Source organism: Battus philenor, unplaced genomic scaffold, assembly GCF_028537555.1.
Source record: "Battus philenor isolate CCGP_79_NKW_IND1 unplaced genomic scaffold, ilBatPhil1.0.hap1 SCAF_5, whole genome shotgun sequence".
Classification (NCBI taxonomy): Eukaryota; Metazoa; Arthropoda; class Insecta; order Lepidoptera; family Papilionidae; genus Battus; species Battus philenor.
This window is the reverse complement of record NW_027181715.1, coordinates 438613-459705: the sequence shown is the minus strand read 5'-3', so window position 1 is coordinate 459705 and position 21093 is coordinate 438613. Positions and strand designations below refer to the sequence as shown.

At 36.5% G+C, this 21093-nt stretch overlaps 1 protein-coding gene across 3 annotated transcripts in view; it reads left to right on the top strand.

The window, feature by feature from the left end:
- LOC137929971 (ecdysone-induced protein 74EF-like) overlaps positions 1–21093 on the top strand; it is a 188403-nt gene that overhangs the window by 109519 nt on the left and 57791 nt on the right. The window contains exon 1 of one of the 3 annotated variants that reach the window (XM_068773134.1): positions 3293–3806. The exons of the other annotated variants lie outside the window; for them this stretch is intronic. Within the exon in view, the coding sequence (XP_068629235.1) occupies positions 3407–3806 (400 nt within the window). The 5' untranslated portion in view covers positions 3293–3406. Of the gene's footprint in view, positions 1–3292; positions 3807–21093 lie in introns of those variants that run through there. 3 annotated transcript variants of the gene reach the window in all.

Below are 21093 nucleotides of genomic sequence, written 5' to 3'. Positions count from 1 at the left end.
TCACTCATTCTTCTTTTTTCCGTCATATAATTTTCCGTTCTTTCATCCTTTACCGTTCCTCCTGGATTGTTACAAGGTGTGTATGGTATTATGCAAGTTTTACCACTTCTCCTGCGTGATTGTGCTTCGCACACTTTCTGCTTTCAGGACAGTTAGCTGAACAGTAAACACATGCACCTACCTTACTTTTTTCCTCAACAATTAGCAACAGAATGTTACGCAACTCCATCCAACCGGCGTCGAGATACCGGCTGACCTCACTCGATAACTTTCCACTACCGCCTACCGAATGTTTCCACTGAACGAAACATTTAAAAAGAAAACATATACAATGTCTATCACTCGCAGATAAAAATAATTACATAACCCGCTAATAAATAACCTTATTGATTACAGAGACAAATGCAAAGTCGGCAAAACATCCACATGAGACCCGACAATAGCTAATACAAAAAATACGAGTTCTCTGTATTAAGATTCTAAAGATAAAAAATATTTTCGACCTGTTTAATGTTTACATATACGTTCTGAGCAGAAAATAAATATTTAATCTTTTTTTTAATTGTAATTATAACTCAAACTTATTATAAATCAAAGTTTTACAACTTTAACAAGTCTCAGGTGATTGGAACTGTTGTTCTTGTAATGAAAATCGTTCGTTAATGGCAAAAAAACCTTCTCTTGTCGTAGTCGTTTCAGCCCATAGACACCCACTGCATGGCATAGGCCTCCACCAAAGATATCAATGTTTATTTAAAATTCTACGAATATAGATATGTAAGAACTATTGGTTCAAAAAAAACTGACATTCAATTTACTTTTTATTTAGTCTAGAAACTTCAAAAACAACCGCTTGAATGCAAACAACGTTTCCGGTAAAGAGAGTTGCTAAATCAGCTATATTGGTAAATATTGAACAAGCTGGCTTTAACTTATATAAAACAAACAGGTTGATTGGTTGTAAACTAAATGTAAAAAAAGTCTCAATTGTCAGCGAAAACCTTTAAGGCTTTTACAGTACCCGGCGATAAATATTGCACATCGACCTTTGAAAAGAGACATTCTGCTAATTTCGGCTTCGTAGAGCACTATCTCTGTCCCACATTACCTATGTGACGTTTTCTCAATCGTATTTCGTGCGATATTCATCGCCAGGTACTGTACATCTATTTCCGAATATCTCGAACGAACTCATCACTCTCAGATATTTTCCCTTTATTTATTTTTTCTTTTTGAATCCGACACGCAAATAACTTTTAGCAATATAGTGCAGAGACAAACATTAAACAATAATTTAATTTGATTTCTAGCAATCCAAACTTTGAAAACGCTTTTACGTACTGTTTTTTTATTGTTTTATTTCATATTACTGAAATAATTGATTTTGAATAAGGCTTTACAGTGCTATAATTAACAGCAAATAAGCTGTATATTCGACACTTTATAGCATTATCGCTTGACCGATCATCCTGTATACGATTTAATATTCGTTACTTTCGCAATATATTTCCTATTTTTTTACCTGTAGTTATTCTTGTAAAATATTTCTTTTTATACTTTTATAACTTAGTAATGCTTTTCGAAGATGTTGCTCATTTTACGATGTTTTGATTATAAAAAAAAGTTATAGGTAAGTGCCCTAATAAACTACTAACAAAGCACCGTCTTCCGACACTCTGCTTACCTAATTAACTTTAAACTTACTTAATAGGTAGGCTTCAACACGTGGTTACATTTAAAAATAAATGTTCTTTACCTTAGCGAATTTTCCGTTAGCTAAAACATAGCGAATATCCCGCCTTTTTCTTATTTGACACATAGCTGTCACTTTGAAAAAGCTTTGTAGCATCATAATCGCTTTTAAAGCAAATAAGCGATAACAGCTATAGAAATATGCGATATTTCGTATTTAAACTGTAAATTTATAACATAGACATGCTTTTTATAACAATAAATTGCCGTAATTATTTTTATTTATATAAAAATACCCTCACCGGAGTCTCTGTGTTGATTTTTAAGCTAATCAGTACACAAACAAAAACAAGAGCGGTGATTATCTGTAACCTTGATAACTTCCAGTTTCTAGAATTCTGTTCTGTGTGTTTTTTAAATACCGGTGTAATATATGTAATAAAAAAATATATAAACATGTTTTAGTATTCCGTGAATTCTTTGACTCATTTTAATTGTTAGTAATTAAAAAGAAAGTTAAATATACTTTATATGCTTAGCAACATATACGTATACTTTTAGCTAGCTTGTTAGTATTTAAATAAAGATCGATTTTTTATACATATATAGATATATGTAATACTGAAAATGTACGCCAGCCGTGCCTCATTCATGAACCCGTGTAATCTTTACGGAACGTGAAACCTCAGCTCCACGCCCAACCGTAATCGCCAGCACAAATTTATCTTCATAGGCCAAACCGACGTATGACATTGGTCCTACATTCGAGGCATCCCTATCGGCGGCCAGTACGTTAGACCTCCGCTAGCGCGCGAACCTAGGGCCCCGCGAAGCTCTGCCGGGGCGCGGGGCAGGTCTGCGTACGCTGGCGCAGTCACTGTGTCACGTGGTCGATGCGCACGCGCAACGTTATTTGTAAAGTCGGTCAATGCCCCGAGCGTTAGATAAAAAAAAACATACAAATTGTTTACGCCGTGTGTTACGCAAATCTTCGAAACCGATTGCTCCAGCGTTCCGGTTTGCGATGCTCTGACTTAATACCGAGATTACTTGTCGGTTTGATTATACGTGTTATTGTAAGTTTATTGGTTTGCGTTATCTCGGGAGCGCCTTCCGCTCCGTGCGCATCTCGGCGTGATGCGCTCAGCTCAGCATCTAGGTCATCGAGGAATCAATTTAAACCAATATTTGCGAACGCGTAAACATTGTGCATGCGCGAATAAATCTGCGATGCGCTTGTATATAATTTTCCTCCTGCGCCAATCAACTGTTGGATAACAGCGCGAGAACGAAACGGCCGCCGGACCAGAGCCTCACAATTATTACAATTCTACTCGTCTAGTGAAAACCCGCCAAGCGAGTCGGGAAATTGAGGAAAGCTCGCCTACGAAAGTGGAAAAAGCTCGACGCACACGCACACAAGCGCCGCGGACGTGTGCGCGCAGCGGCACCGCCGTGTGCTGCCGCACACACGCGCCGCGACGAAAACGAAAGTGTCCGACCGCCGCCGAGCGCCGCCGAACGCCGCCGAGGAGCGCTCACGAAGTCAGTGGAACTCGCCGCCGAAACTGGGACATCAGTCCGCAATTCGACGCGAACGCCGGCGGACGCGGCGCGCTCAGACTACGCCAGCTCGCGTCACCTCACGTCACGTTACGCCGCATGACATAACTGGAAACGCTTGTGATTATGGTGTGTTTGTGAATAATTAAATATGATGGCCGTTAAATACGAGGCCCGGGCAGCGAGCGCGGGACCCGAGGCGCGACGCGAACCGGCGCCCGAGCGCCGGGCCGCCAGCGCGGACTCGGAGCCGAGGACCCTTGCCGCCAGGAAAGCCTACCCCGAGCCCTGCGAATCGAGCGAGCCCGACGGCCCGCTGGACCTGTCCACTCACGCGCGCAAGGAGATCACAGTCCGCGAGTTCGCGCGCCACTCTTTCGCCGACCCGGCGGACTACGTGCGCGCCCAGGTGATCCTGCGCCAGTCCCGGGAGTACCTGGCCGCGGCCCGCGACTCCGGCACCGAGTCCGACGACTCGGCCGAGCGCCTCAGCCCCGGCGACGACGCCATGAACGGCAAAGCTTACAAGAAGTCCCTCATGAAGAGATACAGTAAGAAAACTTTTCTAAGCCTCCATCCTTTGTTTTTGTTTTTTCGTTTCCGCTTTGTTGTGACGTTTTTCCGGACCTCTTCAATTTGTTTGTGTATTTTTATTTCACTTCAAAACAATACACACATCCTTTGAAATTTTAAAAAATTAAAAACTTTACAGGGTCCAACTTAATTTAGAATATAACCATTTGACACGTTTTACAATCTAGACCATTTTCGCTAATATAGTTTTAGTGTTCATTCTTTTAACTGACCTATAGCCGGCTTTACCGCACAATACATATTATTTTGTCATTTAAACTCCTTTTTATATACATGGATTAAACTTTATGCATAATCCAAATTCCCATAAAAGTTCTATCTTCATAACATGAAAAATGTGAAGTCGTAGCATGCCCTAAAGGGCTCGGCTACGCGCGTAGCAAGGGCTACAAGGTGCTACGAAATGCCACATTAAGAAGCTTAAAGCAGTACTGCTTCTTCTTATAGGCATCTAAGCGTGCTTTTGTGTAATTTTAATCATTTCTTGTCTTCTGCACCCTACCTTCTTGCTATCGTAAATAGATAGTATATACGACCAGCGTGTTTAATAATATACAAATAAACAGTACTTATTTAAATGCTAGTACACGACGATAACTTTGATTTGCACTACTCGTGGAGATAGATGCATGGCCGGTCGAAATTGGCCCGCACTGAATATGCACTGAGATCCTCGTAAACAAACGCGCGTATGTACAATAAGCTATTGTTCGTGAAGAATGCCCGTCGCAGTGACGCGCGTCACTCTATAAAGCTATTTCCCAATTTCGATACTAGCTAAATCATTTTTAACAACTCCGTTAAAACATTTTTAATCGAAAAAAAAAAGAAAAAGAAACAGAAGTAAAAGCTATAAAGAGGTGTATCTCTAGCTCATTTGCTGTCACTTAAAGTATGGCAGACCCTATCAAAAAATAAATGTTTTTCAGGAATAATAAAAAACGTAATGATAATAGATAAATTCGAATTACGACAAATTTATAATTATTTACTATCTGCACTTTATACTGCCAGGAGTTATTAGCTTGTCGCATTCCTATAGAATAAATAAATTAATGTAACATATTTTAGACTGACTACTTTAAACGTGTTGATTGTAAATAGATGTAAATGCTTTCTTTTGACTAACAAACTGTACATTTATAGCTTTAGAGCTTTTATACCCATAATCAATCACCCTGTATTTTTATATAAAACATCATTTAATTCTTATTAGCTTTGTTTTTAACTATAATAAAATACACCCATGACTAGCATATACCAGTTTTGTAGCTTTTTTTGTTTATGTGTAGAGACGATGGTGTATAGTTTAAAATATCCTTTTACGAGGAATCGAACCTAAAATTATTATAATACATACATAGATCTACTCAAAAATCAAGAGTTTTATGTATTCGAATAAAATGTTTTGCAAACTTTTCTTGTTTTGTATAATTTCGAGGTTAAAAATATTGATACTTTTTTAATAAATAGTTTATATGTTACTATTATAGTTTGTTTTCGAAGGGTATCATTGGTAAATATTCATAATAATCTTCTACACAATACTAACTATATATTCTATATGACGAAGATGTTCGAAATTCTAAAACCTTTGTTAAAGTACGGAATAAGGAATGAAGCCTCCGTTATTTATATTAGAACAGCAATTTAATTATTTTTTTTTAAATACCCTAAACCAATTCGGTAAATAAACGGTTTTTAATCGATTTAGTTTATCTCAAGCGAGAATGATAGTAACTTACATGACTACTTTTGTATTATAAGTATTCATACAATATAGCGATTATCTGAAAATTATTCGATTTCAATTTGATCATGTAATATTTTCCTGAGCAGTTTTTGTTGCAATATATTAAATAGTAAATAATACTATACTTTTAATATTAATTATAACGAACTAATATGTTGCTGTTTTATAGACATCATATGAAAAAAAAAAATTAAAATTCCGTTCTAATAAACTAAGTTAAAGAGAGAATATTTCTATCAAGGAGGTGGCAACCTTATAATATTAATTAAATAACAAAAGTAATACATAAATACACCAAAAGTATTGTGAAATCCAGTAGTACACTATGTAGCTGTTGAGCAGTGGTAGCGCAGTGGTAAGGACTGACACTTGCGATCGTATTTCGTGGGTTCGGTAGTCGCGATATAATCTTATATAATTCACACTTATTACATTAATTATATATAATTGACACAGCTCACAAATAAGTATCCAGAGGATAGGCAGCAGTGTCATCTGCGTACCATAATGCCACATTGCGGTCGGCAACCCGTCTACCAAGTGTGGCGATTATGGTATATCTCCCATAGATATCTTTGAGCGATAACCCCCTACCGTAGTAAGCGTCTATCGATTGGAACGACGACGATTTGTAGCGGTCCGAGCCTAAACTTCCAAAGGACCTCTAGAGCTTTCCTATCAAAAACGAGGTTCAGGCTACACGCTATTTGCGGCCAACTTCTTCGAAACCGACAAAAATTAAAAAGAAACCGAGTTTTTGTTCTATATTTACCTGACGTATTCCGATACCAAATATATCAAAGAAATGTAATATAGAATACAACGCATTTATCCTGTGAGGTAGATTACAAACAAATCTCCTTAAGAGGATACTTAACTCAAAAATATTACAATGCTAACAATAAAACAGCGGCCGGTTTGATATGCGACCTAACTTGTTTATAACTTCAAGGGAGTAAATGAAATCGAATCAAAATATTCTTTATTCGAAAAGGCTATTGGAAACAGTTACAAATCGCCAATCAACATAAAATATCGGCAGGAAACTACCACAGGAGCTCACGCCTTTGATAACGCCTACTCACTGAAGTTTTCCGTCGCTAGGACTACTTAGTGGATATAGATCCTCAGAAGGTGGTCGCTAGACGGCATTTGTGCAGGTCAGGTAACCCTGTCATGTCGATGATCTGCTTTTACTGGCTACCACCGGTTCAGTAGACAGTTCTACTAGGAAGACCCGGCGAGAAACTAAACAGTTGCTCTTTACATATACAGTTTTATAAAGAGTGTTGTTAATAGTTAGCTTCCTGGGTGAACATCAACAACATTTAACTGCGCTCATTAACATCAGTGTAGTATTCTTGAATAGAAACAAATACTTTTTTCAAAAATATTCTTTTTTAGCAGAGCGCTAAAGCCTTAGACCTCTATGCAGTAACTAATCTCGAAGGCTCCCACAGGACTTTCGGCAGAAAGATAGGTAACGAAGACATACAAAAACTTGCGCGTACTTATAATCATACTAATTATACATCTAATTATACATCACACGATATATGCCAACTTAATTATCAAATCGTTGGAACCAAGTGACTTGAAGTTTTGTTTTTATTTTACAAACGTATATTAACAATTTATTAGAAAAGCTCACGAAGTAGAGCATTAAATAATTTTTATGTAACGAAGCCTGGATAACTTCGACTAGGGACACTACACATCGTCAATGCATTGCAAGGCCACACCGGCCTCTTTGGATTAACTAAGCATAAAGGCTCTAGGGGACCTCGACTTGAACTGTCATTCGTAGAGTTATAGGTGTAGTTAAATTTACAGTTAATCAATCTTCAGTTATAGTTAGTTTATATAGGTAGTTAGTCAAATCGTAGGCTGGATCTTGTTTGTATAAATAGGTTTAGTTAAATCCGGTGTAGTTACTGTCGCCGCTGCAGCGATAGCGACACATGCAAAAATAATATATGGTGTCGCATTCGCAAATTAATTTCCGTAGACCGCAGCATTTAGCAGCGCCGCTAACACCGATAAGGTTCAACGACACCAAGCGGAAAACGATATGCGAACGCACCTCGAAACGGCTGACTTCGGCACACACGTTTCATACAAAACTATACAATTATAACAAACTAAACGATGACACGCTGTCCTTCATTTATTCTTACAATTCGCTATGAAAACGATCTAAGTATTTACGCTTAAAGTTATACGTAAACATTACTGTATAATTATAATTACTGTTAACGAAGTTTAGACTTTACTGGTTTATGTAGTTTACGGGAATTGAATTTTACAGAGAAATCTTAACTTAAACTAGAGACTCGAAAACCCCACATCACATATTACTCGTACTTTGGATTAGAAGGTCATAGCATAGACAAACGCTTCATGTAGATCTTCACTTAGACCAGCACTGTACACCTGTTTACACTTTATCGATTCAAAGATATCAGAGATGGCTAGGCTTCTAGATTGGTAGAATTCGACGTAATTATAATGTAAGAAGTTGTAGATTGTTTAGAAAAATAGACCAGTTCATCACATCACTGTAAAATGATCGAAAAGTTTCATCATCCTAATTACCGTATTAAACAATCACTTCAAAGCATAGGCTCCCGCCAAAAATTTGTCACAATGACCGTTCTTGTGCTGTCAAAGATTTGACCTCATGATGCTATTTTACACTATTACGTTAAAAGACCTCCTCACTTACTTTTGTCCCATTAAATCCACCATAACAATGATTGTTTTACCATAGATTTAATAATAATATCTGAAATCACTTATCACGTATACTGAAGCGGTCTTTATACATTTGTTTATAACAGTTTTATGAGTGTTTTTAAAAGTCAAACACGTGACCATAAGGAAGGTGTACAGGTAACTTATCCGGGATTCCCCTGTTATTGACTACGAAGACGTGAATTGTGCAATAAAAATTATACATAACATCATATAACCAATGGGGATTTCCTTTAAATCTCTTTATGTTCTATTTATTGAAAATATGATTTATAATTTAAAACAGCACTAAATTACATTTGTTACACACCTGAGGCGATCACAAATGAACATTAAAACATTTTATTATCAATATAAATATATTAAAGGAATTTTAACGTTATAAATGTACATCGCTTGTCGAAGTATGATATAGTGGTGGGCATACCGTCTACTAGATGGAAAAACAAGATAGTGAAGATCGTGGGAAGTTGCTAGATGCAGGGTAGTTGACTGATCATCTGAGTAACCCTTAGAGGAGGCCTATACCTCGCTGTGGGCTTAAATGATAAAAAAACAATGAGTTTATTAAAAATAATGAGATTTGTTTGGATTATATTGTCCAATAAGGTGAGTGTGACATAAAAACGTGTCGCTAATCACGGTGACAAAGCGTACGTAACCCAACACACGACAAATCGAGCCGAGCGCAGCACTGAGCGCCATACTCGGAAGTGACCCGGGCATCGAACTCGCGCTACCGCGAAACGCTCCGATGATACTCCACTGTTTGCTGACCGCACTAATTCTATAATCGCAAAATTGTCATTGTATGCTGATTCCGACGCCATTTTGAGTCAGCATTCCAATATCGAAACGATCTAACTACATGTTACATTCTAAACAAGTTGTTCACCTCATTTTATTACAATGTGTCCATTAGGGGGGATAGTCAAAGGATCGAACATGACCAAAAACAACAGACAGCGATCAATGCGCACTTAATTGCTGAAACAGCGTTAAAACTAAACATCGTGTTGTTTTTCCCTTTATTTTGAAACAAGAACATATTTATTTACACCTTATTTAAATAATAAAAAAATAGTTAATATTTATTACGAGGACAATAAGAAACAATAGATCATGATGTAGCAGTTGGCATGGCATATCGCTCGAACAAATGATGACCCATAGGACCCAAAAGTCTTCGATTGGCGACCAAAAGCCGGTAAACGCGGCTTGGGTAGACCCTCACACAATAGGCTCTAGGACCGACGACATAGGATCGCAACAAGTAGTCGATATGTTGGAGAATGTTTTTATCAAAATACTCGTGCCATTTTTTTTCTCTGAAGGTTGGCAGCGCTTACAAATTTCGCGCCAATTTCAACAGACTTTGACATATGCCATATCGATTTGAGCCAATTATAAAATCGATTTTCATATTCATTTACATATTTGCGCCTTCGAAAAATTGTTACCGTCAAATCGCTTTATAATTTCGTATAAATTATATTGTTAAAATATGTCTGTAATATGACATAGGGCCAGACGCGGGGACGGGTTCCCGGGCATTTTTGTGTCGATTTATATTTATAGTGCTAAATTACTGGAATCGAGAATGGACGCAGTTATTAATCTTCGGGTTTGACCTGGTTTCGTTTGAGATTAAAAATTACTCGATGTTTTTTTTACATGAGACAGTGGTCATCGAGCCAACATATCGCAATTAGTCATACTGGTTTCGGGTTTATATCCTACTCTCCTCGGAGGAGGCTGTATTAACTATACTATACACTTAGTAAGATACCCTATAAAATATTGTAGGACATTCGTTCACGTGTAATCACGAATTCAATTTGACAGCTGTCAAAAAGAGTCTTAAAGTCCTGTTTAGTTAGTTTCTATCTATAACTTACCATTACATATATATTTATTATTTAAAATATATTTTCATGGTTTTACACCTGATGGTATCTAATACACTACATCTATAGGGATAAGCCGCCATGAAACACAATCTTGCGTTTAAAGTTTTGTCAATAATAAAGTACTATACAATTTGAATACTTTACTTTGACCTATGTCTCGACTTACCACATACATTATAAATTTAATATTCGACTTCAAACATATGCAGTGCATTGACACCATCGGAAAATACCTTTTGCTTCGCTCCATCGGAATGATAACTTCCTGCCGTAAAGGATTCTAAATTCAACTTAGCTCTCGAATTATTATCACCTGAAAATAAATGTTTAATAAAACCAGCTCTCAAAGACCATATGTGGAAATTAAATATATGGTATGTAAGATTATATATTGCTTCCAATTTACGTCAACTTCCTCAATATCAGTTCGATAAGAAGGTTGGAGAAATTCTTAACCTATTGATCCACATTCCCATACTCAAATAAAGGATATAGGAAACATTATCTGCGCGTACGCAGCTGCCTAACGATGTCTGTCAAATCCCTTCCCGGTGAAATGCGTGATACCTGCTCAGGTCGGAAGTGAAAGGTGCGTAAAAAATCTCGTACGGTGCGTGATCGGACGCCGGATGGCCGTGTAAACAATGCGAAGCTGGAGGCTGCATATTAATTATGAGTCTGCCTTCGTAACTGTTGCATTCGCTCGCGGTGGACGCGGGGACGTGACCGTCGCATCCACCGCGCGGGTGAACCACGACCAAGTATCCTTCCTCTTCATAAACACGACAAATTGATATATCCGGCTCGTAAGGACTAAAACCTGTTTATCGATTTCACCGCTTTGAATCAGAAAACGAAGAAAAAACACTTGTAATTTTTTTATTTAATATTTATGAAGGTGAATAAAATCACATATAATAACCCAATATAGTTTTTTTATTTGTTGAAATGTAATTGGGTCCAGTGCTGATTTAAGAAGCCGTACAATTTCTAAGTAGGGTATATTATAAGAGGACAGTGTTTACTCATCATTTGGTTTTCGTGTGAAAAACGAAAGAATTCGTGTAAAATTTCATATTAATATTATTATCGGTTTAATGTATAAAACATCGATACGACGAAGATGTAGTGAGGCATCTATAGAAAAAACAGCGATCGGCCGACAAAGGTCGTTGTTCTTCGAAATATTTGCATATATTACATCTAAAGGCATCGATTCGGACATGTCGACTGGACGACCGGCGAGCCCGTAGACAAACACCACAACTACCTGTTCCGAAATTTGAATTTTCGAACATTAAAAAGGCATAAAATGTATTAACTTATCGCGCGACACGATACAGTCATGAATTATTCATGCCGACGATTTAATAAGAACTCTAATAACAATGCGATTAGGTCACAAATCTTGATGCCCCCGCTTGTGTGATACACCATTATACCTAAACATAAACAATGGAATATAAAAGGGTGAAGGAAGGGTTGGTCTTTTTTTGGATCGCTTCCTGGAAACCTCGTCTCTCTCGTACGACTCCGTATCGCCTACGTACGAGAGGGACGGCCTCATAACATAATCTGTCTCAATTTTATCTTTTTTAAATGCAATTTCAGTATTCTAAAGTCGTTGTGGCATCCGCCTCTAGTGTTTCCAATATAAATAACCGTGTCCTGCACGACCGCCAATCGGTAATCTATGCGCAAACGGTTTACAACTTCCTCACATTTTTTTTAATGATATTCTAATAAAAATGTTCATTTTTTGACAGCACTATGCAGCGCACCACAGATAACACAAAGCGTACGCTTGCACGTTACGTATCTGTTTTTGCGATGATTCTTTACAATTTCGGTATCGCGATATTTAAACCGACGCTATATCTCACAAGGCTATTGGGTTTCATGATATCAGAGAAATAGTCAAACGTACAAACTCACCTATGTTATTTTGTAAAAAAAACATTCGTTCGTTTTAAATACGCGGTAAGCCAAAGATGTTTGTCGCGAGGCCAAAATAAGAAAGTTGCAGTTCGAAAAAACCACTTATTACCAATCGCTGCAGCCACTCCAAAGCATGTGAAGCGATTATGCGTTCCCCACAAAAAACAGGTTAATAGGGTCATACGGTAAAGGTAAAAAACCGCGGGTTTCCGTAACCATACACCGCTCACCTTGCACTCCTCGTGTTCCTTCAAAAAAACGAACTTAACCCAATTTTTAAATTCGACAAAAAACTAACACCCTACCTGCCTCCGGTAGCGTCACACCCCCGCCATTTAAAACGGGCTCTAACTGTCTACGTAATTTTTTGCGAGGACATTTTTTGGCGAATTTTTTTTTGACGGTTGCAGTTTTTTAATTGTCAGATTTATGGCCGCGTTCCTTGTTACACAACGGTACTTCACGTGCGTCTTTGTTTGACGTTTCGCAGATGTTTTTTTTGTTATTATTTTTGTTGCGAAATCTAAGAACTCTATTTTGACGTTACGCATTTGTGGAAAAAAAAACAACAATACCCATAACCCTGTGTTTATTAAAAGGTACACGCTTGTCTATGGTCGCGGCTTCGGTTCTTTTTTTTTTATTACTAACATTGAAAATGCGCAGGAGCTTATATGCATACAATAAAATCTAGATCCTGCGATGGTGAATAGCAATGATGCAGTTGATACAGCGTGAATATTGTTATTGAAGGCGAGCGTCTAGTCGGCGCATGCGTCACTCGGACGGCGGGTGATGGCCGATATCTGTGATGTCACTAGCCACTTCCGGTCACCTACACGTTCTGTTCTAGACGAGCATAATTGCTATCAGTAGAATAAATATAGCAATGCATTTGGCTTGTTCATTTTCCTCGAGCGATTCACAACAGGAATTATTGGCAGAGTTGTTCAGCACATTTACCTATTTATGCGAGCTAGTGCTGTTCGTGTCTGACGTTTATTGAACACGGAAACCGCCAATATTCTGGTACTTTTTTATCACAGAAAAATTCTATTTCTCTTTTAGCATTTACAACGTCACCGGGTTTGAAATGATAGATCGCGGAACCCTGATTTAATTATTCAGAGAATTTCACTATCGTCTAGTGTTCCAAACATTAAAACTGTTGTAACACTAAACATCTTTTGCACAAGGTAAATTACGATCAGTGCACTCTGAGTTAGGACTTGTTCCGTTATTAATCTCACATCAAAGCATCCCACTGATATAGTGTATCTTAACAGAGGTTTTCGTTTATATTTCTACTTACATATATATTTTAATTTTGTTATATTGGCGTGTGCCTAGGTTGCTAAAATAATAGAATTGAAGTAGTAATTTTAATGTTTACTTTAATTAAATAAAGTTGTATCGAGTTCAACATTATTGAGTATAATAGAAATTTCTGTATGAACTATCACAAAGTTTAGATTCAATGTAAAAATATATTACTAATTTATTCGAATTAATTCCACTTTGATATAGAGCCGAAAGTATCTAGAATAGGTCAAGCTAAATATTCAATTAGCAAATTTTTTCGCCTATGTAAATAACAAAGGCAATTCAAGTTTCCAGAACATTCCAGACCAGACGGTCCGCAAACAATGTAAATTGATGGGCACCCGCCGGGGCCGGACTATCTCTGTTTTCTGAATAAACTCGTCCGGAGCGCACACCCTGCCGTGGCCCGCTTAAAAACAACTCGCGCTCGCTAAGTAATGTCTGTACAAGCAAACACAGCATATGATTCAGAGCTGTGTCTATTACGTATAATTATTTCGTTAAATATTCCATTATAAACCGAAGTTGCGGTTCACTAAATTTGAAATCGTCTTACTTTTATTTTAAAAGCTCCAGTCTGCGTTGCTATATATTTTATGAGAAATTTAATTTGTTATATCCCTTGTAATGGCCACTCGGATTCAGAGCACAGGACTAGAATTACCTTTGTTGAATTAATTCGGAATCTTAGATGTACAATGAGTTGCCTTTTGAGATGAGGTGAAACAAAGATCATAATGGATCTTTTAGAGCGATCACTTGTGAACGTCAATTTAAGAGAAGTGTCATAAAAGCCTAAGCCTTCAAACTAAGCTCATTTAACAATATTTTTCATAATGAAACTACAAGGATTCCAAACGCATCATATTCTGGGAAGAACCCGCGACGAGTTGAGTTGAATTTTAAATAAATTTTATAAATGAACTTTTCGATAATCGAACCCGCGATCTCCAATCAAAGTAAAACCACGTTACCTTCACCGTTATGGGCCATTTCCAGTGGCTATTATATAAGTAATAGCCGCTAGAAATGGGCCATCACGTCTCGCCTCTCCAGGGAAACATCGCAACTGCAAATTTGTTTAGGGGGAGATAGAAACAGCTTTCTTTGGGACTTAGGTATCGCTCGGCCACTAGGTATACCGAAACCTGACAGAATTGTTTTATTAACTTGTTTATACTACTTATAATATATATCGTAGCTGTTTAATATAGCATTGTATACGGGCTCCATCATAGTTGAAATATCTCAGGAATCCTTTCGAAAGGTAGCTGATTGCTACCTCTACAAAAGCAGTATATCTATATAATATATATATAATCTATCTGTTTATAATAACATGCATACATTCTGTGCAAGCCAAACTAATGTATAGGCTTTCTGAATACAGAGTATACATCACAACTGTGCGATATGACATGATATCATTGACACAGTAATATTTACCTAACCGCACAAAACTTACGAACTTGCTAATCAAAAAACAAAGTAATTGAAATATATTAATACAATTATATTCTATAATGGGTCGGCCCCTACTCGGTGCACTGAAGACATGGTTAAATTCTCGGGAAGTTGCTCAATGAGCAGCGCATGAACATGATCATCATGACAATCTTCGATGGGGCAAATGCCTAGCAGTGGGCGTCCAGCTAAAAAGAAAAAGAAAGAGAAATATAAAATTACTATCGTGTCTGTGGTATCAATTTTAACAATCTATTCAATATATATATTCCAAATAAATAGTTTCGACTTCAACTTGTGTTATATAACCACTCAGCAATGTTAGACCTTTGAGGTCCATAGCAACGGACCCTAATGTGGGAACGCGACGAAAGTTAAAAGCGTATCGAGATTCAGGACCTTTTTCTCTTTGCGAATCCCGGACGATCGTAAGGTCGAACGCCAGGCGGATCTGAAATATCTCCAAGACGAAGGCTTTTGTAATTTAGAAACGTTAATGGTACAAGAATAAATTCTTAACAATACACATGTACACATTATGTACGTCATAGGTCCTTTTTTTAAGAATAGGCAATGTTTTTGCTGCTTACACCGTGAGTTTAAATATAAATTATAATTTTACAAGAATATATGTAACCTTCATTTCGATATATATGAAGAAAAAAATGTCGATCACTTTTTTATTTCTTAATAATTAACTATTGAACTGTCTCAAAAAGTCAAGCGTTATCTATATTTGTAATACACTTTCGTATCAGTAACAATATTAAAACCTAGTATTTCAAATTCCTGTAACTTATGCAGACTTGAAAATCGATTTAGATAGTACATTTGTATTTAAATCCAGAGCACAATCATAAATAAGGAGACAAGCGAAATTTAAAAACAGATTAAAAATTAGAGAATACGTTCCCATGGACAATCTGTCGCGTTGCAAAACTAGATTTTACGCGGGAAAACACACGTCAACGCTGTCAGGCTGCGATGAGTTCACAGATCATAAAATTTTAAAATATTCAATTTAATATTGTCGCCGGCCAGCGTGAAAACAAACAAGTTTTCAGTTGTATTATTTAATAATAGGTTTTATAATTATTTATTCAATGTTTATTCGTATATTTTACGTGTTATAATTTCTCTCGAGCATCAAGACGTTTATTTATATATTAAATATATTTTCTACTTATTACACGTCTGATAAATATCATTTTTGATCAAGTTGTTTTATTTTTATTTTTGTAACAGACAAACCAAAAAATTTATGAAAGGAATATATATGAATTAATTCACGATTAATAAAGCTGTAGTCACTGTTTTAGTTTGACACGTTGGCTGTCACTCATAGGAGCTGAAGATCGCGGAACGGTTCGAAAGGCACAGTTTTGTAATCTCCGTGGGCGTACTCAAGGCATCGTGCATTTTGCCACACTCGGATGTTGGGCAACGCACACACTCGCGCGCGATGTTGTAAAAACATCACACAAAAACACAACAATCAACCTAACTCTTATCACATGATCGTAAGCATCAATTTCGATCGGCACGGAGTCTTTTGGATTTAGTATGTAGGTCTCAATTTCCCGGGTTTTCCGCGCATATAATCTGAGAATGGTTTACAGAAAGCCCGCTACCCTTTCCTGAACCGATTCGTCAGCGTAATCCGTACTTGTCGACATCATTACATATATTTGTAAAGAAATAATGATACGCTATGTTTTTGATACTGTATTTCCTGGATCATTCTCTGTTAAAGAGAATTTACTTTCATTGTACATGTTTGGATAGCATATGTTACATATAAAATTACGGGAACATAAGTCGAGTCGAAATCTTATAATCGATGATTTATGTATAATCGATAATGACTTTTAAAAAACGTCATCGATACAAAATTATAGCTGCTGTGAAGGAATACCCTAATTTGAGATTATATAATACGAGAGCATCTCGCAAGACGGCACGACGGGCTCGCATAGCTCATAAAATAGTATTTATTTCGGGAACTGAAAGCGTTCACTCCCAAGGCCGGCGGCCGAAAGGCGTGGGAAAGGCGAAAAACAAGATAACTTAATATTCGCTCCGAGATCGCCGGTTAAATCGGACGCAGCGACTCGGTTACGAAATCCGTGTCAATGTCAACAGCTAACCGGACGGTCGGATTCCGAGGCGGGCGGAAACGGTGGGATACCGGCATAGCGCACGCGCCGCCGCCGCCGGACAAACAAACAAACGCACGCGCAAACATCTACACAGAACACTTCCTCCGTCTGTTTTGACACATCTCATTGTTGTCGCACGCCCCGACGCCCAGCCGCTGTTCCAAGAACCTATAAAACTCACTGCATCCTTCATTGCCAAATACACTTCCAACACTCCCAATTTATCTCAAATTAAAAAAATCAAAGTTTATGTATAGGAATACTTGATTAATAAGGCATATTACCGTATTAAAGATTATATAGGAAATAAATGTGCGTAGGATGTTGATTTTAACGAAACATATAGCCAATTTAGGACAAAAAAAAATTGTGTAATTCACGTTAAAAGAGTAATATGTCTCATGCTAGATTCGTCTCGATAAAATCAACATTTCGAACCTAGCGGTGGTCTATCTATAAACACATAATAAAATGATTGTTATATTAATGTCATCAATTTTCTAAAGTATTGGGCAAAAGCCTGTTCCTTAAAAAAATTGTTTTATCATTATTGTTTGTTTATAAATAAAATACCCATCTGTTTTTAAAGTTTTACAATCATTCAAATGCTTGTATCAAACATATAAACTTTATGTAAAAATATATATAAATTACATGTAGTATATAAAATTGTGATGATTCAAGAAGCAGGTCATACCAAGTTTTTGAATCGTACGTGAACTTAGTGTTTGGCAACAAAAAAACCGGTTTTTTATATATCGCAACACCGAACCGAGAGGAACAATGTCTTGCGGAGGTTGCGCAACGATTATGAACAGGAAAATACGCTCGCGCGCCGCAGTACACCGCTCACGAATTATATTTCGTACGTACAATTGCTAATAACGTGACATATATACAAAATATTCCGTCAAACACACTTCGACATTTTAATGACTTAAGAACCAAATTTCCATATAAAAAGACTGTTATGCGAATACATGCATATGGTGGATATCTCATCCTATATAAAGTGATCACTCTGAAAATCTATTGTAATGCAACATGCTAATAAATTCTGGCAGTGCAAATCAGAAGAGACAGATAATAAGCAATAATTCATTTTAAAATTTAATTTTTCGCATTCCTAAAACGCTTTTTGCGCTATTGCGAATGAATGATAAATTCTCCACTTTAAAACGTAAAATATTTTTAACCGATCATCATGTATATTAATGTTATATTTTGATAACCATAATATTTATATTTAAACTTTATTTGATTGTTGGTATATGAAAAAAATAATTTGTTTACGTTCCGCGGGTAAATAAGTAATTGGCAGAGCTTTCATCTGCCATAAAGAAGTACGTTTTCATTTAAGAAGCGCCACATTTGGCGGATAAGTCGCGAGATATCACTTCCAATTCCGCCGCCCACGCAGCGTCGAGCCATTGCTTAATGTTTCCGGTTATAATGCCACCAACCTTTTAAGATTTTGATCCTTATCGTTGTTAACATCGGAAAGAAATTTATATTTTTAATTTACTAGAAAATCATCAATCTCCTAACGACAACACAACTTGTTAAGGAACATAAATTCAAATTCAAAATCTATTTATTCGAATAGATATTCTCACGTACTTTTAGTTACCAGCTTTGAATGCTGATCTACTGAAGCTAGAAGTTCAACAGTTAATCTTTTAAAATTAAATTTAACAATATTTGATGTATACATTATAATATCAAGCATGTAAATGAGTCAACAAACCATGTTTCACACATTACGATCAAGTAAAAACTTTTAAACACTAAAATATGATTTATTTATTAATATACTTTTAATTTTAGATAAAATAAATAAAAGTAAGGTCTAAGATGTGTGGAACTTTGTATAAAAAAGTCACATAATCGATATTCTAGTAAAAAATCCTTTCGATAGGCTGTATACGGTAGCAATGTCTTTTAACTTAAGGCATCTAGTAATATTTTTAGTCTAACTATATATACCGTCTTAGCATCAAGATCACAGAGCTTTTTATGCCTTCTGTAAAGATATTTGTTGGGATATACCATAATCGCCACGCTTGGCAGACGGGATGACGATCGCGGTGTGGTACACAGAGAACGCTGTTGCATATGCTCTGAAAATTTGTTTATGAACAGTGGCGATGCTATATAATTAATCTAGAAAATATAAAAAACATAAGATTGTATCGAATCCAACTTCTGTTCTTTACCGCTGGACTAACATTGCTCGTTTTTTTTTACTAAGAGAATACTGGATGCTGAATAATGTGTAAAAAGATATATCTAACTTTTTTCCTCTCTACATTTTTGTCATCTACCGTTTATTTACCTTTGGCATTTATGAGTAAATAAATAAAATTATGTACTTTATTTTATTGTTACATATATGTCTACTTCGTATTATTCCATGTTAAAATTATCAGAACCAGAAAGCATGACTTCAATGTCCCATATAAGTTTTTGTAATTATGAAATAGATAAATAAATAATAATTTGAACATGGTTACGCATTCGGAACTGATTGGCTATAGGGTTAGCGAGTTAGGTTATTACCTAGGCGTTATCTAGACTTACAGCTATACCTAGGCGATGTTTACTATCGCGAGCGATGCAATTGGGGTCAAGGGAGCCGCGATGCATCGACGTTCTCGTGAAATCTCACTTTCGCGCTGCGCCAACATGGCCGACGCGATGACGCGGCGGGGCTGCCACGCACTATTGTTGCCATTAAAACAAACTAATATTTGCTTAAAAAGGATATTATTTAATTTTCATACGTTGGTTGTAATAATGAAATTTATTTGTATTTATAAATTTTAGGTTTAAAACAACTGGTCGTTGAAGGCATTAAAGCATCAATGCCTATGTCAGAAAACTCCGTTCTTCCTTAACTAAGACATGATATTTCTATTTCTGTTTTGTAATAAAATAATTAACAAAATATTAATTTTAATGATTTTGTCAGTTTTATATTCGTTTATTTCAAAATATTTTAAAATAAATATGTCGTTCTCATATACATATGTTCACCATATAATGTCTGGATTTACATAGAAATATTTTTATACTATGTTATGTGTACAAGTAAGTATATGAGAAAACGTCAAAAAACTATTTAATAGTAGTATTTAATCTTTATATGATTTATGGTGAATACGATTTTAATGAAAGTAATGTAAATCGAAATTGACTTTCAGTTAAAACAACTAAAGTGTAATAAAGAGTTTATTAATATGTATATATGAGTGTACATATTTTTCCGACGCAAAAAAAAATACGTAATGCCTTGTAGTTGCAGAAACCAGTTCGCTGAGACAATACAAGAAGAGTGTATCGGAGTAGATAAGTCCAGACGACCGATAACCGGCAGAGACAGCCCTGTGCGCACGCGCATGCCCCTCGGTTTCGATGACTCGTTTCACAATTTTCCGGTTTTGTGGCCATTAACCAATAATTTGATTACCAACCGTCCGAGGTCGAGTTATTTCATTGTATCAATCTATATATTTACATCAAAATAACTGTATTTTTCAGTATCAAATTCTCTACCACGCTCGGTAGACCGCCGATATAATTAAGGTAGCGGGCTGCGCAAGATCAGTCATAGTGAAGATCTATGCCTTGTAGAGGGCGTTTTCAGCTGATAGGGTGACGATAAAAAAATTTCCGTGAACAAAAATAACTGACAAATAATTATCAACAGATAATAAAATTATTTCAGCATCGGAATTGCAACACGCGGAATGGGTCACACAAGAATTAAGCGGGCGTGTGTTGCAACGTAAACACGTGTATGGAATTCGACAATAACAAATACATATACAGAGGTTGGCTGTATCCTTGTCCCTATTTCTTATTTCCTACGAGCTAGTGCGTAATCACGATATCGCCTTATCAGCCGTAGTAGCGCCTTATCGCATTAGAATTAATGCAACAC